At 40.9% G+C, this 23,895-nt stretch overlaps 2 protein-coding genes across 2 annotated transcripts in view; both read left to right on the forward strand.

The window, feature by feature from the left end:
* grk3 (G protein-coupled receptor kinase 3) overlaps positions 1-5,367 on the forward strand; it is a 43,951-nt gene extending 38,584 nt beyond the window's left edge. The window contains exons 17-22 of the mRNA XM_020931966.2: positions 112-178; positions 399-494; positions 998-1,160; positions 1,240-1,376; positions 1,981-2,094; positions 2,173-5,367. Coding sequence (XP_020787625.1) covers positions 112-178; positions 399-494; positions 998-1,160; positions 1,240-1,376; positions 1,981-2,094; positions 2,173-2,334 — 739 coding nt within the window. The 3' untranslated portion in view covers positions 2,335-5,367. The remainder of the gene's footprint in view (positions 1-111; positions 179-398; positions 495-997; positions 1,161-1,239; positions 1,377-1,980; positions 2,095-2,172) is intronic.
* LOC110166685 (unconventional myosin-XVIIIb) lies at positions 4,600-23,186 on the forward strand. Its single transcript, XM_055154144.1, has 44 exons — positions 4,600-4,670; positions 6,390-6,642; positions 8,145-8,291; positions 8,358-8,753; positions 8,961-9,024; positions 9,521-9,633; positions 9,729-9,896; positions 10,158-10,368; positions 10,443-10,585; positions 10,664-10,764; positions 10,854-10,917; positions 11,058-11,202; positions 11,368-11,538; positions 11,626-11,716; positions 11,803-11,995; positions 12,221-12,301; positions 12,626-12,746; positions 12,830-12,977; positions 13,248-13,431; positions 13,504-13,651; positions 13,850-13,959; positions 14,032-14,097; positions 14,205-14,333; positions 14,487-14,630; positions 14,828-14,917; positions 14,992-15,111; positions 15,264-15,369; positions 15,711-15,835; positions 15,908-16,062; positions 16,201-16,324; positions 16,405-16,605; positions 16,679-16,789; positions 17,163-17,267; positions 17,739-17,900; positions 17,970-18,083; positions 18,460-18,576; positions 18,651-18,734; positions 18,893-19,030; positions 19,100-19,285; positions 20,868-21,001; positions 21,078-21,119; positions 21,665-21,847; positions 21,956-22,878; positions 23,014-23,186. The coding sequence occupies exons 1-43, from the start codon at positions 4,600-4,602 to the stop codon at positions 22,872-22,874; spliced, it is 6,678 nt and encodes a 2,225-aa protein (XP_055010119.1). The 3' UTR covers positions 22,875-22,878; positions 23,014-23,186.
* Positions 23,187-23,895: the final 709 nt, after the last annotated feature.

Genomic DNA, 23,895 nt, shown 5'->3' on the forward strand with positions numbered 1-23,895 from the left:
ACAAGTATAGCACTTTAACCATGTAGGCCATGAATTGAACTTTGCACTCTTACTGTGGCAAACAGCACCACCTTCTGTTAAGAGCAATGATTGATGCTCTTTTCCATGCAGAGCTCAAGAAGTAAAGGAACACCAGTTTTTCAAAGGCATCGATTGGCAGCAGGTGTATCTGCAAAAGGTCTGTCATCATGTTAATAAATAAATAAATAATAGATTATGTTTATTGTGCACACTAGTAGTGCTCAGTGGATGTGGAGTATCCTTCAATTAGTAAAAAGACAAATACAAGCACTGTTGATACAAATGTCCAGTTTCATTGAATTGCTGTGGTCACCACAACACTACTTGGAAGGCTGTCATTGCACTGTGCTCATCTTTTCTTCTGCTTTCCCCCACAGTACTCTCCCCCATTAATTCCTCCCAGAGGAGAAGTAAATGCTGCTGACGCTTTTGATATAGGCTCTTTTGATGAGGAGGACACCAAGGGCATCAAGGTACGACACTGCATAACTAACCTGCTCTCCAGTTGACAGTCTGTTGTGTTCCATTTTGGGTTAATTTCACAAAAACAGCTTTCGTCTTATTAAATTTTATGTTGTAGCATTTATAATTGTACGTACCTGCAGAACAATATATATTGTTTACCATTTCTCTGTAAGTAATATTAATAATGACATGACTACGAAGTCACGCTCACTGCAAATGAGTTATTGTTGTTATTCAATGTACAAGTCAACAGTTTCCAGTTTAAAGTGGATCATATTCCTCATTGCAACTGCACAATGCACACAAATTAATTCTAATTCTTCTAATATAGAATTAAAGCAAAGACTGCTCAGTCTATAATTAAATTTTTATTGATTATTAGTGACCTTAAACTGTCGCACAAGATAAAAATTGGGTTCAGTATGTTGAAGATTACCAGCTAATATCATGAATATTATTTAATATTGTCCTACATAATTATTATTTTTTTATTCTTAAATCTTTCTTTCAGTTGCTGGACAGTGACCAGGAATTGTACAAGAACTTCCCCCTGGTCATATCGGAGCGCTGGCAGCAGGAGGTGGCAGAAACTGTGTATGAGGCGGTGAACTCCGACACAGACAAGATTGAGGCTCGCAAACGAGCCAAAAACAAGCAACTAGGCCATGAAGAAGGCATGTCCTATGTTTAAACTATTAACTTTGTACAAATTGTATAAATTACATAGCTGACTCTTTTCTTGTACATGCACAGACTATGCCTTAGGAAAAGACTGCATAATGCATGGCTACATGCTCAAGTTGGGGAACCCCTTCCTAACCCAGTGGCAGCGCAGATACTTCTATCTTTTCCCTAACCGTGTGGAGTGGAGAGGGGAAGGCGAATCTCGGGTAAGTTCCCATTTTTATTTTTGACATGATAGCTGTCTTGTGTTGCTTGTCTATTTGTCAGTGAATACATGTTTGTCTGTTGTTGTTGGCACTCATTAAAGGAATCCTGGCTAGCACAATTAAAAAAGCTCAGAGGGGTGAGTGTTATATTTGCCAGGTGTTAATATGTCCTGTTTTCTTAGAGCTAGTCACAGACTCCCTGCTTCAGTCTGTAGCATGCATTGCTCCTTTGACTACCCCCTACTGGTAGAAACACAACAAATATAATTGGATCTGTTCAATACTATTTGAACTCACTGGGAATAATGTGCTGCCGTTTGCTGTATTCATTCATTTAGACGTGTTAACAGTTTCTTCTACCACCATAGAAAAACCTTATAAACCAAGAATGTCTTTTCTCCCTTAGTTTCTAGATTACATTTGAATAATTAAGATCAGTGGTTTTGGACATTTTGTGGTACCATCTCTGTAACAAATTTCTAATAAATGTAAAATGCTCTAGTGTGACATGTAAGAATATACAGTATGTATAGTGGGTGACTTAGTTCACTGCAGTTATTGTACATTTCTTCTTTGCCCACATTCATTGGCCTGGTTTTTCCAGCAAAATCTGCTGACGATGGAGCAAATAGTGACTGTGGAAGAAACACAGATAAAAGACAAGAAGTGCATCTTGCTACGCATCAAAGGTGGAAAGCAGTTTGTGCTGCAGTGTGAGGTAAGAGTATAGAGCTGTTGTGATTTATTTGTTAGTAAAACTTAAAAGTAATAATCTGATCATGTTTTTCATTGGTAGAGTGATCCTGAGTTTGTGCAGTGGAAGAAAGAGCTGACTGAAGCGTTTACAGAGGCCCAGAAGCTACTGCGTCGTGCCCCCAAAGTCATTGGCAAAGGCAGAGCAGGAGTGGTTGAGCTGTCCAAACCTCCCCTTACACACCGCAATAGCAATGGCTTGTGAACCGGCACACTCATTTGCACACACAGTCTGACCACAGTCCTCCCTGTTTACTCACTAGCCTCAGGACTTTAGGACCTGAACCCTGTCCATCCCTGGAGCCTGATTCCTGTGCGTGTGTTTACGGACCAACAGCACACAGCTTAATTTGTGACCAATCATCTGTTGTTTGTACCACCATGGAACTTGACTTGTCATCGTGATGGAGGATGGGTGCTGGATATTACATTTAGAGGTCTTAGCATGTGAAAGGCCTCTGAGTGAATGTCTATGTCCAGGAAAAGCTCCCTTGGCTTAATGTTTTGCTTACTATTTCTCCACACTTTCTACAGAAATTAATTCAGGAGGCTTGCATTGAACCAGCTTTATCGTGGACCAGCTGAAGGACGTTCCCTTTTCCTTCAGAAGAAAATCAGAAAAAGTATTTCTTATGTATATGTGTATTTTTGAGTGGCCTAACTTAGAAAAAATGGCTGCTCAAAATGTTGTTCTCTTCATTGTGTCTGTAACCATTCCTCCCCTCCAAGTGAAGTGCGTGAAGTGCCAACATTGATATGTACTTGAGACACCTGGACACAACAGCCTGGTGGTGGTTTTTGCCCACAAATTCACAGAGATGGAGTGAAAGCAGGGTGTTAATGGTTCAGGCCTGATCATTCCAACGCCAGGAAGTGCAAGGACCACAGACTGTTCTGATTGGCCCTCGGACACAGTTACTATAGAGACTGCACTTCGATTGGGTGACAAGCAGCAGCTGGTTACTATGGGAACCCCATAGACTGGTATCCAAGGACAACATTGTAACTTGGGCTACACTCTGAGGTGAAGAAATCAAGGAGATCGTCAGGAGAACAGGGAGTGACTCTTGAGTGTATATAAGTAACCCTTTCTCTGTGCATCTCCAGTGTTTTAGTCTATGCTACAATGTGTGTGCATTATCAAGGACTTCTCTGTCTGCCTGTTGTGAGTTGTCCATGTGTTGGGCTTTTTGAAAAAGGGGTTGGGGTCAGTTCTTGTGGGTGGGAGCAACCAGAGGAACTTTCAATTACTCACAGCATACATAACCTTTTTGGACATTGTCAGTTTATCTAGGCTGAGCGATGACTTTCTTTTATGGGCCAAATGTTCTTTGTGCGATGTGCGTGTGTGTATGAGCACGTGTATGAGTGAGAGAAGTATATATTTGTCATTGTATCAATCATTATAAAACAATCCACCTCTGATTTTAGTGTGAATATGAAGATGACCACCTTAAGCTAATTTAAAGATATTTCACTCTATATACATTTTAGGGGCATTTCTGGTTTCTTTTATATGAAGGTTTGAAATGTTCTACTTTTTGCACTCTTTTTATCCAACCTGCCTTGATTTCAGTTTGTTCATTCATTCCAATGTCATTCAGAATTCCCTGAAATCAAGTTTCTAATACTGATATAGAACTAGCTACACAGTAATGTTTATTAAATGTCATTACTTTGTAAATGGGTTCAGGATGCATGTATATTTTACTTTCAGTCAGCTTTCAGTCAAACTCAATATCACTTAATATTAGATTATCAGTTTAAGATGCCCTGTTACAGTCCTATTATTCCATATCACAAGTCCCTTCATAAATCCAATGTTTTTGAGGCTTTTAATGTAAATAATTGTAGGTTGTCACAAGTTTAATAGTATGAGACTGTTGAATTTATACTTGGGAATAAGTGCTTGTATAGATGAATAATAGTTCATATTAGCCAGTTATAGCCTGTGTCATCTTAACATTTTGTATTGCCCACTTATGTCAATCAAAATGTTGTCTACAGTTTATTTCCTTAATCTCAGAATCTTGGGTATAAACGTTTTTTCATTTGTATTTTTTAAATTACTCCCACCAGATCCACAAATGACAATTATAGCTTGAGTTGTATGTATTTGAGTCGTCATTGACAGTCTTGGCTTGAGAGGGTAGTGAAGTATGTTGGGAAAATCACTCTACTCTATTAAGTTTGTGTTGATGCAGTATTGTCATTGTAATGTCCATGCATTTCTTAGTTAATATTCAACTTTGCAGAAAAAGGTTAATTGGGGTGCATTTTTGATTAGTATTTTTATTTTTAGCTTTATTATTCAGGGGAGAGTTTTTTTGTCTAGAAAGATGTGACACCTTTCAAGGTGTCTTTTTAATTTTATAAACCAAAATGGTTTTGTTGTTTTACTCTTCTTGCACCTTTTAGCCCACTGTGTTACTTATTAGTTGTTAAATGTGCCAAATAACTTGGAAGCTTGATGGGAACCAATGGGAAGCCGTCCTTTGGGACCTTTGACCCCTCTCTCTGTGGGCTCTGTGGACCAGTTGAGTCAGCAGTCCACAGTTGAACTTTGGTCCAGAGTAACAGTCGGAAGCAGGGGTGCAAAACTGTGACCAATTGTGTTTTTTCAGGACTGAATGCAACAGAGTGCATCAGACAGGCCTCTACCAAGTTGCCATGAAACTTTCACCCCACTTCACCTCTCTGTATGTATGTGTGAGCAAATGTGTGCTTATTATTGTATGTTTGCTTTGTGAACTACTTAATTCTTGTGTTTGTACACAAATCTGTCCAGATACCGGCTCAACACAAGACCATTTAAAGGGTGTGGAATATAGGAAAAATTAAAGGTATATATAAATATATGTGTATAATATGAAATAAAAAAATTCTCTAGGTTTATTTAAAAAATGATGTAGAAAACAGAAATTGTTGCGAGGACATCAGGGGTTTTGATGTGAGTTTATGTTTGTTGTTATGAGTTCAGCTCAAACCTTGCACATAAAGACTGAGATATTGTACCTGGAGTAACAGATGAATATTTTTGTTCAAATACCGGACTCTTTCATATTTATTGTGGAGTGTGTGGAGACTATGGTGGTAGATCCTCCGGTTTACACCCATCAAAACCCTTTTTCAATGTTATAAACACAAGTACTACTGGCTTTAGTTTATTGCCATTCAGGTTATGATGATGCTGAAATATAAGTGATATTATTCAACAATTAAATTAATTTTATTTCGATGAACTTGTTCTTTTCGTTTCCAAGGATGGTAGGAAGTTGTGTGTTGGACTGCTTGTGCAAACAGTTCATGAATAAAGTCTTTTTTTTTTTTTTTTTTCCCGTGTTGCTTGCTGTAGCATGTTCTTTATCGTTCCTTAAATATTGTTGTTCCTTTAAAGCTATAATCCGTTATTAACAGGGGCTGGGTTGTTCAGTCTAAAGTCTCGCATATCACCATCAACTATGTTGTTGCAGTCTGATAACATGTAAGCTTTGACTTGACCTTAGCAAAGGCCAGGTGAAGGGAGGGGGGCAGGTTTCACATTTGCCATCTGCTGGTAACAAAAGGTCTAATAACTATACAGGTGGTATAGCTTTAATGAGGCTACTTTGAAAATCTATGTACAGAAGAATACTGTCACCCTGGATATATGGTGTGGTCCATTGATGTCCACTTTATTATTCTAATGTCCTTACATGTGAAAGGTATTGCTCAAATGCCAAATATTTCACTAAGCATGAAGACGATGCACAAGCAAGAGTTGTAGCAGATACTGTTTCTATTTCGACATTCAGTGGTGGTGTTTTTTTTCAACCCTTGTATGCACAACAGTAACCAAAAGTAATTTGATTTTCTTTTAAAAGCAACAGTTATTATAACTGCTTGTCCTCAACAGTCCTACAGCCACTGTCCTAAAGCTTTGAACTGAGCTGTAGAATATTGGCATGTCTGAATTTGATGAAATGCTTTAATTATTTCTATTATTGGGTATAACTGATCTGAAAATGTGAAAATATGTTTTTTTTAAATGCCAAAATTTACTCAAAGTTTACTTATCACCACCTCCCATACAGATCCCTGCCTCCTCCCACTCAGCTGCAGCTGTCACTCAAACTGAACAGCTGACTACTGACCTGCAAAAATGTGCTTTTCTCCCTGTGCTTTGAGAAGATTTTTTACTCTGAACACAAGAAGATTCAGAGAGACTTAGAAATATCATGTACAAAACTCATGAAGCAAAAACTTCGCTCCTTGTTGAAGTAATTCTCTAAACAGCACAGTCCCTGCTCACCGCCTGCCTGCTGGTGTATTTATAGAGGCGTCTGCTGTCAGTGTTTGTGTGAGGGAGTGGGGGAGATTGGTCGGACCCCGTGTGACTCTATTTCTGACCCTATTGCTACATGCCCCTCACAGTCTGTGCAGCCGCGTGTCTGTATGTGGGACAGAAGGCTTCCAATTTGGCCACAGGATTCACATCAACAAATCTGGAATTACTGAAATTTGGACCTTGAAGGTATGTGGAATCTAGTGTAGGTGTTTCTGTCCATATATGACATTCTCTAGGCTATATTTATGGCGATATGAGCTTAGGTCTGACACTAAGTGCTCTAGGGTGTGATTTGACATTGCCTGTGTCACCCTACACAGACAAGCATAGGTTGACATTTTTACAATTTATGTATTATAGTTATTTTATAGCTAGTATTTTCTGGGGGGAAAAATGCTTTAGGTCCAGTCTTGTTATAGTAATTTCTGCCAATACCACCACACCAACTCAACTGACTTATGATGGACTGGTACATTTGGCATTCGTTTGTAATAGGTCAGTGCCTTTATCTCTGCTTGGTACAAAGATAAATGGTCAACTGGTACTAGTCGGTATAATATGAAATAGTTTATCTGCTGAGATGACTATAAGGGCTTTCAGGAAAATGGTGCGTAAATTACAAACCTTTGTTTTTTATGCTGTGTTTTTGTTTGCGGCCTGTGTTCCAGACTGTCATGAAAAAGCCCCTGAATGAAACATGAGAGTGAGAAATAGTCTACCGAGGAATCAGTTTGTAATAGTTGTGACTGAACTGTGAGTTACAGAAATGCAGGAAAGGTTCTGTTAATATATAAAAGCAGACAACATATTGAAGAAACGTCTGACTGGATATAAACATGCATGGATACACAAAAGCAACTTATTACAGATAAAGCTAAATAACTGTAACTTTGTTACAAAGCTGTACAACTGTCTGGGGGCACAACTGAAAGGTCCACAGAACACATCTTTGAAACTTACTGGTAAAATTGTTGGGCCTAGAGCAACCTGCATGCATGTACACATAGGTTTTCTCCTGATAGTTCAGCATGTAACCTCCTACATGGACAAAATTGTTTAGGCTCATTACACCACAGGTTGCTGCTTAATACACTTCCCCAGTGGCAATGGAAGAATGTGTTGCTATTATGAAGACTTACAGTGGTGCATCACCTTGTCCTTGTGTCTCACCTCTTCACCTCAGGTGCTCTGTGTTACTGTTTTTCTCTGGGCTTACACAGCTCCACACGACGCTGACAGCACACCTGGCCAGATCCCCCACTGTGATCCCCTCCCCCTTACACACACCAGGCACCATGGCACTGTCATCGAGGCTCAAGCTCTGGGAGCAGAAGGAAGGTTCAGGGCTACTGCATGTTGTGTAAACACAGCATGGACTCAATATGTACTCTGTGTGTGGAATAGTGGTACTTAAAGCACGGTGAGAAGTCCTCCTTGTTCTAACCCTGATTCACACTGGCACGTAACTGTGAGGCTGCCTGTTAAGCCTGAATTAGTCATCATTATTTTAATACTTTTTACTGCACCTTCATTCGTGATAAATAATTTTTTTTCATATTATAAGTTGTGTTTATCATTTCATTTCCAAAATGTATTTGTGATGGGTATGTCATGGAAATAGTTGATCCAGGTGTGTCCACATCCCATAATAAAATTTTCTGTTTTCTGTGGTGCACTGAAAACAACAGATAAAAGAGGAGAAGACCCCAGTGCCCACTGCAGTCGCACCAGCGCCTCTGTCAGCAGTACCAGGGGGCTTCCTCAAACAGTTGGTCAGAGACTCAGAGAAGGAGACCAAACTTAAGGAACCTGAGCTCAAAACAGATGATAAGGCAGTAAGTGTTTTCTTCCTTCACTAAGAGAGTTATTCAAGGACCTAACTGGACTCTTTCTCTCAACAGCCCAGTAAACTAAGTAACAACCTTGTACAACAGTTCCTCACCCCAGACCAGACTCCTCCAATCCTAGAGGCTGAGATGTCCCTTAAAGCAGACCAACTGTTAGAAAATAAGCAACGGAGCAATTCGGCACAATCGGAACACAAATCTCCGTCTCCAAGGCAACTAATCACTCCCGACAATTTACAGGTTATAAGGCAAGAGGTAATTTCACCACAGTCCAAACAAAAGCAGGATGTTGTGCCAGAAGTGAAGAAAGTGAACAAGGAGGCAGAGGAGAAGAAGAGGAAGAAAGAGGAGGTGACACAGGTGGAGATGAAAGTGGGAAGGATTGAGACAAGGCAGGAGCCAGAGGGGCAGCAGGCAGACAGCACCATTGTGGAGCACGAGAGAAAAGAGGTACGTCACTGTTATTACCAATTTAGCAGTGTAATAAAAGTGGAATGCACCTTACTGAGGCACAGGTAACAGTAGTGGCAATAATGTAATATTAGTAGTAACAGCAGTAGTGATGTTATTAATAGTTGCAGTAGTCTTTGTAGAAGTAATAGTCAAATTATTTATTTAATTGTATGATTATGTTATGCACTGTTCAAATTGTAACAGGTTAGAGATGTGTGGTATGAAGCTGGGACCATTTGGTATGTCCACAAAGATGGATACAGTCTTGGTAAGTAAATCTTTGTAATACTCCACTGATTCACTATTGTTGCCACTAGCCTATTATTCCCTCTGTCACCATGTGTGTGAACACTGAAATAATCTCATTCATTTAGTATAATATGCTCTGGGATTAGCGTGAAGCCTGTTAATCCAATTACAATCTCTCATAATCTGCTAGTTTATTATAGGGCACTCATATTATGTGACATATTATCTGTTATGATGCTGGTCCATATGCGCGCAGATCTCCTCTGGCCATCTTTATCCATACGTCCTTACTGTTCTTGTGTGCTGCGCTAATCTAAAGATCAAATCATATGGCTCACAACACATGACCTGTACCCCGGAATCACAACGTGCATTAAACATAGCATATGGAAATGGCCTTGTATTGTTCTGTTCTGTTCGACCTCTTGTGGATAATTACCAATAGCAGGTCACCACGGATGTGCAGCCAGTGAAGGATTTGATGTACTGTATATTTTCTAATTGCATTTTATTAGCCACTCAACTGAAGCCAGATGAAGGCACCCCTGATCTCCCTGATGGTAAAGTGAGGGTGCGCCTGCATAGCGATGGCACATTGCATGACGTCTCTGAGTTTGACATACAGAAGGTATGACTGAATAATGATGTTTGCAGTGCTTGATCCTATTACATAAATACAGTATGTATTTCACTCATAAGGGGCTAACTCTTCCTAATCCACAGTGCAACCCAAAAGAGCTGGATCTCTGTGAAGATTTGAGTAACCTCCAGAGTGTGAATGAATGTGGTGTCCTACACACCCTCATCAGCAGAGCTAAAGCCAACATGCCCCTCACTCATGCTGGACCCAACCTGGTCAACTTCTGGCCCCCACTGCAAGCCAGCAGTAAGGTAAAAGGATATTACTCAAAGAGCTAGAGTAGTAGGGGTTTATGGAGTTAAGTAATGATGCTACTTTCAAGTACAACCAGGTCAAAATAATTACTTAAACTGCTTGTTGTTACAATGACAAATATAAACAAAGTAGGCTGTTATCACTCTCTGTTATTGGCATTTTTCAAATGTCTCTGTATTGTTAATTAAAGTAGTTAGTGGCATCACAAATGGAAGAAAACTAAGCATGAGTTATATTTTGCTCCATTTTTTCACCAGACCCCAAAGTCACGGCGTGGAGAGTCTGTATGGGATGCCCCTCCTGCTCTGGACACTCTGGTCAAACAGGTGTATGTGTCCATGGTGGGCACCAGGAGGGACCACAGTGTGTGTGCACTGGGTCGCAGTGGGACAGGCAAGACCACTGCCTGTCAGGCCTTTACTCTTGCGCTGCTCAAGCAAGCAGGGACAGCTGGGAACAACATAAGCTGTGGGTATTTCTGCTAAAGACACAAGGACCCTTGCTAATGGTTTTTTGAATGATTTTTCTCTTCTTTTCTCCAGATGATCGAGCGAAGGCTATGTTCACTGTTCTAAGGTCTTTTGGCTGTGTTGCGTCTCCTCACAGCGATGCATCAACGCGATTTGCAATGGTGTTCTCATTGGACTTCAACCATGCAGGCCAGGCTGCTGCAGGACATCTCCAGGTATGTCCCATATGCACCTGTTAGACACAGTCACATGCACAGAATATACATGTGAACATTCCAAATGTTCTTCTCCAGACTATGATGCTCGACAAATGGAAAGTGTGTCAAAAAACGCCAGGAGAAAGTAACTTCCTGGTCTTTGCCCAGATGCTTGCAGGACTGAGTTCAGAGATGAGGTACTGCGTATTTCATATTCTTACTGACATGAGACACATATCTAATATTTCTGTTCTTGTACTGAATATATTTTATGTTCTTTTAAAAGAACAGAGTTGCAGCTCCATCAGTTTCCTGAGACCAACTCCTTTGGTATTGTCTACCCCACCAAGGTAAAGTAAGTGTAACAGATAAGTCTAGAGTCCTCTACTTTGTTACTGTGAAGGACTTTAGGGCAGGAATTATTGAATTCAGTGGGGAAATTACGAAATAACTGCATATCTGATATTTTATTCTGCTTTGCTGTCTTTAGGTTGAAGAGAAGCAGCGTGCATCAGTTGCCTTTACTAAGCTGCTAAGTGCCATGGAAACACTGGGCTTCTCTGTCAATGAACAGAAGGCAATATGGCATGTGCTGGCTGGTATTTACCATCTGGGAGCTGCTGGGGCCAGCAAAGGTAACAATACATCATCAACACCAATTACATTGCCCAAGCAAGCCCAAAACAAGTTCTTATTATAGCAAACATACCAGACACTAATGTTTTTTCTACTGTTTTTTCTACTGTTGCCCAGTTGCATCATGTACAACATGTTTTTCCCCCTTTTTTCTCTGTCTGTAGTGGGAAGGAGGCAGTTTGGTAATTTTGACAGTTCACAGGTGGCCAGCAGTGTGTTGGGCTGTGAGGGGGACGATTTGCACACTGCTGTGTTCAAACATCATCTCAGACAAATCCTACAAAGAGCCACTGGGAGCGCTAGAGAGAAGTGTTTGCCTGTCGAATCAGATGAAGGTGAGAAAATTTGTATCACCGTTATCATTACCGCATCTTTTGCGTATCTTATTTCCATAACTGAAAAAATGTATTCTTTGCGCGCAGGGCCTCGACTGACAGCAACTCAGTGCCTCGATGGAATGGCTGCTGGTCTCTATGAAGAACTTTTCACTGCTCTAGTTTCTCTCATAAACAGGTATTTAGTGCAATGGAGTATGAAGCTGCCAACACAAGTTGAAATAGTTTCATGCAGTTTGAGTTTTATACATGTATTGTTACCAGGGCCCTGTGCAGTCAGCAGCTGACGTTGGCCTCCGTGATGATCACAGATACACCGGGGATCCGGAATCCCCGACACTGCGGGGAGGAGCGCGGCGCCACCTGGTCTGAACTCTGTCACAACTACCTCCAGGAGCGACTTCTGGAGCACTACCACACGCACACCTTCAAACACACGTTGGAGAGATATGAGCAGGTACTGCAGCCATAAAGAAAAGCACATATACATGTACAACTTAACATGTAAATGACCAATAGAATTATTATCATAAGCCAATTTCTTAAGGCTATTGAAATGTTGTGTATGCTTTCACCAGCCACAACAACACCCAGTTCACAGTTTAATCACAGTGTGTCACCTAATTTGGGCTGCTGAGTAATTTGACATTTGAAATTGTGTCTAACACATGTTGTTTTTCAGGAGAGCATCCCTGTTCAGTTTGAGTGTCCAGAGAACAGTCCATCTGAGCTGGTGTCAGCCATTGATCAACCTCCTCCACAGGTGCAAAACAAGAACAAACTGATTTCCTTACAGTTGCACTATGTAACTTTTATGGTGAATGGTCTGCTACCTGCTTGTCTCCATGGAGATGTTATTGCTTTGCCTGGAATATGAGAGGATAAGGCATTAAACCTATCGATCTCTGTAGTAACAAACATATGATGTTACAAAGCAAAGTTTCAGGTCAGATCTTTAAAATATGAATGCAGGCTCTTGGTAGCAATAAAAAATGGTGGATTTGAATATATGCCAGATAGATATGTGCAGTGCCATTCTAATGCTGACAACTTCAGTGTCTTCTGTTGTGCTGTATTTGTGTTTTAGATCCGAGCAGCAGATGGAGACCCCCGAGGCCTCTTGTGGGTACTGGATGAGGAGATGGTGACACCAGCCTCCAATGAGAGCAGTGCCCTGGAGAGAGTCTGCCAATACTACAGCAGCACTGGTATTACTGTTCTGCATATCCTCAATTACTATTAAATTCAATTACTAATAAAGTAAGAGAAATAAATGTGTATATGCTTGCAGTACGTCAGTGTGAGCAACCACTTCAATGTGAGCTTAACCACTTAATGTCCGGTGACCCGATCCGCTACGACATGACCGGTTGGTTTGGGCTCATCCAGAACAACCTCTCTGCCTCCAACGCCATCTGCCTGCTCCAGAACTCCACCATGTAAGTGTGCAAGGCCCAGCAGTCAGCACTGAGGATGCATTAATCATGTTGTTGTACTATGTTTGGGAGCAGCTGGCTATGTGCCACCAGTGAGTTAAACTACTTGGGCATACCCTTGAGCTTCAGAATACATGACATAAATATTGAGTGTAAGGATGTAAATTTGTGCATGCATGTGTATAGTGTATAGATCACTTCAACAAATGTTGAATCAATCTCAATATAACACCGCTGCATTATTAAGTACTTCAAAACTAATGCTTTGCTTAGAGCCCCAGTAAAGGCCCTGTTCACCCCAAAGATCTCCTTGCCTCCTTTGTGCCGTGGTCTGGGTGGGCTTGAGGGAAGCAGCCAACGCTCTCTGCAGAGAAATGGCACCATCAGAAAAACCTTCAGTGGAGGAATGGCAGCCATACGCAGACTCTCGCAGTGCATTGCAGTGAAATTGCAGGCTGTAAGTATAGTGTAAACTAGAGGTGTATGATTAATAATAAGCATGTGACACTTATGTCTCTGTGGGCTGTAGGATGCTCTGGTGAATGTCATCCGTAGAGCCAGACCAGTGTTTCTTCAGTGTGTAAGCGCCAAGTCTGATGGAGGTTTTGATGTCCCTGCACTTAGGGTCCAGCTCCACTCAACTCAGATACTATCAGCACTGCAGTTGTACCGGACTGGTGAGCTGTTTTGTTATAAAATTCAACACTCTTCTTACTAAGGAAAAACCAGCTCTGTGAAGTGTGTTATATGAATAGCCAAGAAACTATCAGCCCAAACTTTCTTTTTGTGAAATATTTGTGATTGCTTCTTTGGAGTAATAGCACACTAACTGAAAACTGCATATTAAAAATATGTACTGTTTCACTCTCTTTCAGGTTATCCTGATCACATGACTCTTAGTGACTTCAGGTGTCATTTTCAGGCTTTGTCTCCTCCAATTATGAAACGCTACTCTTCAATGTTTGTTATGCATGATGAGAGAAAGGTCAGAAAGTACGGATATGTAAAATGTTAAATATGGTTTGGATTGTTGTTTAAAATATGATCTTTTTCTCAGGCAGTGGAGGAGTTGCTGGTTGAGTTGGATTTAGACAGAAAAAGTGTTGTTTTGGGGGCCAGTAGGGTGAGAAAGTGTTTCCAAACTCAATCTAATAAATAAGATTGAAGAAAATAAGAATAATAAGATAAGAAGAAAAACACTAATGCTGTGTAGTGTGTATTGTGTCTCAGGTGTTCATGAGGCGAGGTGTGTTGCGATACCTGGAGCAGCAGCGGGATCAGCAGGTCACTGGTTGGCTGGTGCATCTACAGGCTGCATGTTTGGGACATCTAGCTCGTCAGAGATACAGGAAGCTCAAAGTGCGTTGTCCTTCTGTGTGTGAAATCACATGCATTCTGAGTTGGATGTCATTATTATTTTTAAGACTAAGAATCTGAAAACTGATCTTAAGTGGTTAAGGATTTAGAGTAAAGATTTAATGAATTCACATTGTATTCTTTCTACATGCCCAGGTGCAGCAGATGGCAGTGAGCTGTCTGCAAAGGAACCTAAGGGCACTGAGGACGGTGTCTACGTGGAGCTGGTGGAAACTGTTCTGTCGTGTCCGTCCTTTACTGGATGTCAACATGGACAATGAAAGACTTAGGGCCAAAGAGGTACACAAAATGCTGAGTCAGAATGTGTTTAGTGTTAGCTTGACAGATTACAGCTTTTGTCTTTCATTGCTCAAACTGAATTAAAAACAGTATACTCAGTCTGCCTGGGCATCTGTGGATCTTTAAAATGGTCCTCATAAGTAAATTGAATTTGACGTTTCATCATTTATTTTAAGGATGTGGTTTTCTCTTGTCAGGACGAGATTTCAGCTCTTAGACGGCGTCTTGAGAAATCAGAGAAAGAAAGAAATGAACTAAGGCAGAGCACCTACAGCCTGGAAACAAAGGTTTGACAGCGCATGATTTGACAATTACAATTTTACTGTAAATTGGTTAAAGCGATGTTTTACCATGCGTCCAGGTCACAGCTGTGACATCCGAGCTAAGCGACGAGCGTTTCCGTGGAGATGCAGTGGGTCAAGCTTTGGATGTGGAACGGGCCGAGAGACTGCGGCTCAGCCGGGAAAACAAGGATCTACAGGTATCATTAGTACATGTTGGAAATTTGTATTTATGTGACTTTATGATAATATCTTAACCACATAATTTTTTTGTTTAGTTTTTCTGCCAGCAAGTTTGTGTTGTATTGGTTGACTATGTTTAACTGCAACTTTGTCTGTGTTTTAATACAAGCTTCGTCTAGAGCAGTGCAAAGTCACCATGGAAACACTGGAGAAGCAGCTTGAGGAGGAGACACAGAAATCTACCATCGCACAGAGTCAGAGAGGCGCAGGGACAGGTAATAACTTTATTCATTAAATAGACCTGTCACCATTTAAAGATAGTGAGGATTACCATTATTATTGATTCACTTCACATTTATAACCAAACATCTGCCAAAATAGTTTGTGAATGTTGTGAAAATTCATTTTGGTGAGTATATATCTCACAGTATGTGTCATTAGTGAAAGACTGATGTGTTGAAAGAGGAAAGAGATCTCATTTGCGTTCCCTCAGAGCTGGTGTCAGCAGGTCAGATGTGGTTAGAGATGGTTTGTGTCAGGCTAAACAAAGACATCTGACTTTGTCTGACTGTGACCATCACCTCTGGCAAAGTGGTATCCATCTGGTCCTCCTCAGAGAGTGAGCTGACCATGCAGCTGGAGTGCTGCCAAACAGAGGTGGAATTTCTACGCAGACGACTGAAGCAGACTGAGGAAAAACTGGAGACAGAGAAACAAACACGTCAACAGCTTGATGCCAAGGTGAGTAAACACCCTGTTGCACAACATGTAGGACATTATATGTACAAATACATTGACTGTGTGCATGTTTAGGTGGCTGCTTTACAGGCTCAGTTGGAACAGTCCAGAAAGAGTGTAACAGAGCTGAAACGTCACTGCCGCCGTGTGACCTCTGACCTTCAAGATGCAAGGGTCCTCACTGACAGCTTGCAGAGTCGCATGCACGAGCTGGAGCGCAAACAGAAGAAGTTAGTCTGCCCACATACAGTGCACACTTTACAATGTATTTAGAGGTTACATTTGACTTTGAGCATGGATACATCTGACCTGTGTATTGCATCATTATGTGCTGCATAAATCCATTTTCACTGTGTTTGTGTTTACAGGTTTGACAATGAGTTGACTCAAGCTTTAGAAGAAGCTGAAAATGAGCGAGAGCAAAAGGACAAAGCTTTTCATGAAAACACTGCTCTAGAGGCAGAAATATATACACTGCGGCGCAACCTACAAGTGGGTTATTTTTCTATTTAAATTGCATGTTTTTTAATGTATATTTTGTTTACATTATGTTGATGTGTGTTTGTGTGCAGGAGACCCAGACAGAGGTGGGCCGTCTGCAGAAACAGAAGGATGAATTGTGTGCTCAGATCCGAGACCTCAGTCTGCCTGTGGACCTTGCCTCTGAGTCACTGCCTGACCTCAAAAAGCAGCTGCGCCTGCTGGAGAGCCAGGCGGGTGAGCAAGCAGAGGAAATCACCAAACTAACTGCTAAACTCCAACAACAGCAACAGGTGCTTCCACTGCCCTTCAGTGATTTCAGAAACATCCATGACCCACTTCCTGACCTCATGTGCTTTACTGTAGATACACATGCGTTTTGAAATGGAGATGGAGCGCATGAAGCAGATCCATCAAAAGGAGCTGGAGGATAAGGAAGAGGAGCTGGAGGATGTCCACAAGTCCTCTCAGAGACGGGTCAGTGACCACTGCACATGCAAAAACACACTCCTGCATGCAATTGCAGTATGCATTCAACAGCCGAGCACATGATATAGTAGTAGACATGTTTTAATTTATTGGTGTGAGGCAAAGCCAAGTAAAAATGTAACTCTGCTTAGGTTGTGTGAGTTTTGTCTTCATTTTGACAGTGAGCACTTCTTTAGAAGTCAAATTTATTCAGATGAAGGTTGTCGTTCGCCTATGTTTGTCTTCAAAGATCTATAGATAATTATTTTAATGCTTATTGTAGAAGATCACCCTGCAAGGGGACATTTCCTGTCTGGAACAATAGAAATTCATTTAGCTTGATGCCAGTTCATAAATTCTGCCATTTTGTGTCTGTCTACAGCTCAGACAGTTAGAGATGCAGTTGGAACAGGAGTATGAGGAGAAACAGATGGTGATTCACGAGAAGCATGACTTGGAGGGACTTATTGCAACACTATGCGATCAGGTACCACGTACATGACCCCTGTTCTCTGTGATACATATGTTTTGCACTCACAGGCACAAATCATGTATTATGAGTGATAATAGTGTCATTTTTTTCATTACTGCATTTTAAATGTATGTGTTGAGAAACTGTAAGGAATTACTGTACCACTTGAAAAAGATCATACAAATTCAATGTGTGCTATACACATGATAATTTTGTGATAGGATGATAAACAATTTCAGTCTGTGTACAGACTGAAATAAGATATAGGTCTACAATATGTAAACAAAGCATTTTACTTAATAATATACTTACTTACTAATATATTGACTCTGACGTGAATCAGAGGGTTTTTCAAATAATTATTATGAACCATAGGACAGAAACATCTGGCACTCAGTCTTTTAACTTCGCTGTTATTTATCACTGTTGTGTGACCACTATTATGAACTGTTTAGATGACCAGTTGGTAAAAACATTTTCCTTTAGGTGGGTCACAGAGACTTTGATGTGGAGAAGAAGCTGAGGAGGGATTTGAAGCGGACCCATGCTCTACTGGCAGATGCCCAGCTGTTGATTGCCACCATCAACAACACAGAAGACAATAAGCCGAGTGGCAACAAGGACCAGATTGAGCGCCTTCACTGTCAGGTCTGCACCACTGACTTAATGGGCTGTTCATATAGACATTAGTTTAATAACTGTTCCTGCTCTGGATAGTTTGAGGAGAGTGAAGCACGACGACTGGAGCTTGAGAACATCCAGACGACTCTCGCCCAGGAGCTGGAGAACACACAGATCGAGCTAGAAACCATCTGCAAACAGAAGAGTGTGGTAAGCAAATATATTTATATAAATATACTGTATATTTTTATTTAAATATTTATATTTTTTTGTTAAGAACAAAAATACAAACTAAAAACAAAAACAGTGAGAGCTCAATAGATAAACAACTCAAAAGTAATGCTTAAAATAATGATATGAATAATATAAATTATTCAGAGAGATTATGAATAAAAGGGTAATTGACAAAAAATTAAAAAAATAATTAAAAATAGCCTTTTGTTATTTGATTAGAATGATTGTGTATTGCATTGTTTTCAAATTGGTGTGCTGTTCTTGAATACAGGAAGAACTGCACCATCATTTACTGAGTTTGCTTTCAGGTACAGCTTTTGTTCTGGATATCTTATATTTGACTTGTGTCCAGGTGGATGAACAGTTGGCCTTGCTTCAACATGACAAAGTGGACTTGCTTAAGAGACTTGAAGAGGACCAAGAAGATCTGAATGAACTTATGAAGAAGCACAAAGCTCTCATTGCACAGGTGTTAAACTATATACCTTACAGCTCTGTTTACAATAAAGCTAATACTAAATGTCTGTTCTGTCTGTTGTTTAGTCCTCTAGTGACATTGCTCAGATTAGAGAGCTGCAGGCTGAACTTGAGGAAGTGAAGAAACAGAGACAGTCCCTCCAGGAAGAGGTAACTGACAAAATAGCACAGCTCCAAATTCACTTTAATGTCCCTGCTACAGATCTCAATATGACTTTAAGGTGGAGGTCTGCCACTCTCGCTAATGGACTAATGCATAATTTGGCTCTCTAAATCTTTGTCCAACACCTCTGTTTTTCTCAATGTAGCTTCAGCAAAGTGTATCTAGGGTGCAGTTTCTTGAGTCGTCCACTGTGGGGCGCAGCATTGTCAGTAAACAAGAGGCACGGGTATGTGACCTGGAAAACAAACTGGAGTTTCAGAGAGGACAAGTCAAGCGGTTTGAGGTTTGAAAACACTACATGCATTGTTGATATTGATGATACTTTTGAGGGTCTAATTATGTGTATATTTAGGTGCTGGTGCTGCGCCTCAGGGACAGTGTGGTGCGTTTGGGGGAGGAGCTTGAGCAGAGCGCCCAGGCTGAAGCACGGGAGAGAGAGAATGCCCGTTACTACCAACAGCGTCTGCAGGACATGAGACTGGAGATGGAGGATCTGATCCAGAGAGAGCAGGATAGCAGCCGCAAGCGCATGGAACTGGTAGCCTATATCTGCACTGAGTTACACTATGACAGGCCAAAATGTACCCACTAAGATGATAATGTTATTGAAATAATGCAGGGCTCTACCACCTCTTAGAACAGTATGGCATTACCTCTTGGTTTCATCACTAGACTGCTGTTTGTGAGCACAGCAGGACTTAAGCATTACATTTATGGGAAGTTTTAACGATTTACAAAAGTTAATTCTGTTAAGTGCCAGCACAAAGCTCCTTCCCCTGGGCAAGTTAGCAAATGTGCTCCACTTTCAAAATGTCTTGGCGTGGCTTTTAAGAAAAACAACAGCTGCTGAATTATCTGAACCATTATAACATCGCATTATATTTTCATTATGGCTACAGCTACACCATCAGCAGACTGCTTAAACACCCCAAGTGCACATGGGTGTCGGCCAATTTGAATTATTTCTAAGTTTGTCCTAAGATGTTTTTAATAGATTTACAATGGTTCACTGCTGTTGTGGTTTGTGACTGCAGTCACTTTAAAGACCTGTTTATCATCTAGTCTAGCATGGTTGTCACAATACATGGCTGCTTGATAGTTTAACTACAGTTGTCATTTGTTGTAAAAATCAAACCTCATTTTTACATTTCAACAGATCTAAGGCTTTGGTGCAGATTTAGAAGCTTTTGTTCTCAGAAAAAAATATTTTGACTTTGTAGCAAAAACACAAAGTAACAGTATAATTTTCATGTCCTTATTAGGTGTTATATGAAACATCCATTGTATATTACAAAAATCTGTGTTATTTTTTGGAATTATTACCAGGTTAAAGTAAAATAAACTTTACCATTGCCAATACCATTATCCAATGTAATTATCAAGGAAAACTGTAAATTAAAACTCTGTCCTGTATAGTGTAAACTGATATTTGGACAAAGCCCTTCGGATTATGCATTTACTTTAGTTCTAGAGAATTCCTTTAAACTGCGTTTATCACTTGACCTTTGGTCTGTATAAAAAAGAGACAAGTCATTTTTATTAAGGCAAAGCCCCCCCCCTCCCCCAATAAACAGACACCTAATCGCCCTCCACCTGCCTCCATACTCCCTTCTTCACGTCATCTCTCCCTCTCCCTGCCTTCTCTCTCTCTGTGATTAATCCTCATTGTCTCCTCAAGGTTATGGGCAAACACACACACATTCATACATGCTTATGTGTCTCTATGACAACTGCTACACCCACACCCGTCTTCTGAAGCCAACAAAGCCAATAACTTTGAAAGCCTGTAAGCTTGTGTGTGTCTGTGACAGAAAGAAAAACGACAAGATGAAATAATAAATCGCATTATTCTCTCAATGCCATTGCATGTAGCTAACAATTCTCTTCAAACTAACCTGATCACAATTACCAGAGTGATTACCAGAGACTGTGGTCACACCTTCAGAGAGGACACATGCCACAGGACATTCACTAACTGATGAGGTAATATGGGACAGAGCTGGTTTAATTGTTTAATTGAAATAGCCCTACAGTCCTTAATAGTTATCAGGGGATAAAAACACAGCTGAAGATTAATAAGTGGCTCTTCCTCTCAACCTTGAAATGCTGTGTGTTTGTAGGAAATGCAGGTGGAGGAGCTGAACGCGGTGCGACAGGCATTACAGGCTGATCTGGAGACATCTATCAAGCGTATCGTAGATCTGCAGGCTGCCCTGGAGGAGGTGGAGTCCAGTGATGAGAGTGATACAGAGAGGTGACTATTTAAATATAGTGAAAAACATGTCCAAGTACATTAACCCAAATATTCACTTGACCTTCCTCCAATTCAGTGTTAAAACTGCTGTGGAGTCTTTGACAAGAAAGAAAGATCTGTAAGACAGTGGACTTGTCTTGTGCCTGTGTGCTCAGTTGATTCCTTACCCTAATCTGTCTGAGTGAATATGCTTGTACCTTGGGACTTTAAATATACTTACCTTAATAAGCATTCCAGCAATACAATAAACTGGAACTTTAAAGTAGCTGGGTTCAAAGCTACTAACAATGTGCTGACCTTATACTTTTATGGCTTTACTCCTTATGTCAGGCTTACTGCATTATAAGTAAGGTTTATTATTATTTTAACTGCCTGATTTGAAATGTAATCATCTTGCTGGCTGGCGCTAGAACAAGTGGAAATCAAATGAGTACATTCTGAATGTGTCCTAATGCCACAGGTTTGTAGGAGAGTCTGAAGTGTAGATACAGAGCATTTAAGCCTGCCAGTAAAGATGGCTTAAATTTTAAAAAAAAAGAGTGAAAACTCATCAAGAGTTTGCTGTGTTTTCATGTTTGTCTGCAATGAGTTGTCCATGTGTTTGCATGTTTTTATACTGACAGTGTGTTACTGGTATTAACATATGATACCCATTGTCTGTAGTGACTCAATCTCTAGTGTTGGCTCCGTTGGACCAGAGGATGTGGGAGAGGGCATTCGTCACTGGCTGGGTGTACCTAGAGCCCGATCTCAAGGAGGTAGCTCTTTTTATGACACTGGTAGTACCATGAGTGGACATGGGGGGCGCCAGTCTGTAGCGGACACTGCTAGTACCTACAGTTTCCGGTACATTCTACATTACATTTTAATCTATTTTGTATGTAAGATGTAATAAACTTACATCTTACATTATGTTTCTTTGTGTTAGTCAAGATGTTTTCTTATATTACGCAGCTCCTGTGTGGATCTTGATGATGAGGGCTCTGAGGCAAGGCCAGGTAGTCTCAATCTCAGTCGAGCTCCATCTTCCTCTGCTCTATCTGAGCTTTTGGATGGTCTTCGTAAACGTAGGGGCACAACTGACACCAGCGATGGGGCTGGCAGCACCGCATCTCTGCCTATATACCAAACAACCGCTGCATCCACTCTGAGACGCAGAGCGTCTGCTCTATCCCTCAGTCCTGAAGATGCACAGGAGCCCCGGCCAGGCCCCAGCATCCTGAAGTCCTCCTCTCCCCTGCTGCCACGAGCTGCTAGTTCGCAGTCGATTGGTGAAATGACTTCTGGAACAAAACGATTCAGCTCCAGTGATTCAGTCTCTTCTCTTCCCTCACTGCCTCGTCTTTCCTCTTTGGCATCTTCTCTAGCAGCTCACCACCTTTCTCCATCTCTGTCTATCCCAGAGGAGGAGGAGCCTCTGCGGTCTGTCTCTTCAGCCCAGCGCTCCCCACAGCCTCTCAGGCGTTGCATGCTGGGAAGTCTGGTCACAGAAGATGGTGGTGAGCACCCGCTCGGCTCAGAACCTTTGGTGTTTCAAAATCGCAGGTTGGCTGGTGACAGAGGGGATGATGCAGCCTCAGATATCCTGCCTGCCATCAGAAGAGCCCAGTCCACCAGCAGTCTGGTCAGTTCAGTGAGAGGGGGGCGCAGGGCACTGAGTGTACACTTTGGGGAGTTGCCTCCATCCATTCGCAGCAGGAGGTCCTCAGACACTGAGTCTTCCAGTTCAGGCGGGTCCGCGGGGAGTTCACAGGGCAGCAGGCCCAGACGGAGGTTTGACAGGCCTCAGGGGGAGAGACTTGAAGCGGAAGGCAGTGAGGGAGAAGATGTGGCTTCAGTCATGAAAAAATACCTCAAGAAGGAGGCAGACTGAACAGGTCGGTCTTCTTGTCTTCTCAAAAACCTTTATCTCAATCATTGTTTTCTGACCATCATTACATTCTTTCTTTGTAGAAAATGTTTACTTTCCATTTTAGAGTTTCTATCTGACTTATTTTTCTCTTTTACACCAGCCTGTACAAGAACCCATACCCAGTTGTGTACACTTTACAAAACCTCACAAAGTCCACCTGCTGCAGTCGAGGCTCAAAGAAGTCCTTTGAACGTCAAGGGTCTATTTTTGAGAATACATGTTAATAAAGATATTGATAAGTTTGTACATGAATAAAATGCAAAAATAATTTGAGCTGTCTACATGTTTATTTATTTACATTCATGTTTTTGCTTCTTTTTTTTTTTTTTTTTTTTTTTACATCAACCATCATCTGGCCGATTTTCAGCTGATGTTATCTGAGCCTATTAAAGCAAATGCAATTTGCATTTGGGACCTGTAAAAGCCAAAGCTACATTCCTCAAGCAGAGAAAGCTTGCCTCACTTTAAACCCAATGGATTAATGTGAAGGAGCTGGAATCAAACTCTGGTCTCCTGATTCAAAGTATTGGCAAATATTTATGCTACGTGATTTTGATATTTTATTCTTAAAAGTTCACTTCACTGCCACAAGGGAGGTGTTTTGCTTGGTTAAGTGAAGGTGGTATAAAATTAACTCACACTGAAAACATTGCATATACACTAGAGTCATTACTGTGAAATTTAAAGGAAAAATGAAATTATGAGTCAGCCACAACAAATCAATGTTTTCAGGCTCAAAGGACATTTATGTAAGGTATATGCAGAATTAAATTAAATTAAAAAATTGTACTGTTATTTTAAAAAGTAGAGGAGAAATAGTTGGAATAACAGGAGTTACTCCCCATTCCTTCAAAATTATGAAAACCCAAAATAATCATATTCCAAATGGTCCCAAACCATAGCTCTTAACAGCAAGTGAACAGTCTAATCAGTGAATGGCAATGGCAGCTATATTCCTTCAGTAAATTCACAGCAGCAAAGT

The sequence above is a fragment of the Boleophthalmus pectinirostris genome, unplaced genomic scaffold (assembly GCF_026225935.1).
Source record: "Boleophthalmus pectinirostris isolate CB_2022bp ecotype Guang Dong unplaced genomic scaffold, ASM2622593v1 HiC_scaffold_18, whole genome shotgun sequence".
Classification (NCBI taxonomy): domain Eukaryota; kingdom Metazoa; phylum Chordata; class Actinopteri; order Gobiiformes; family Gobiidae; genus Boleophthalmus; species Boleophthalmus pectinirostris.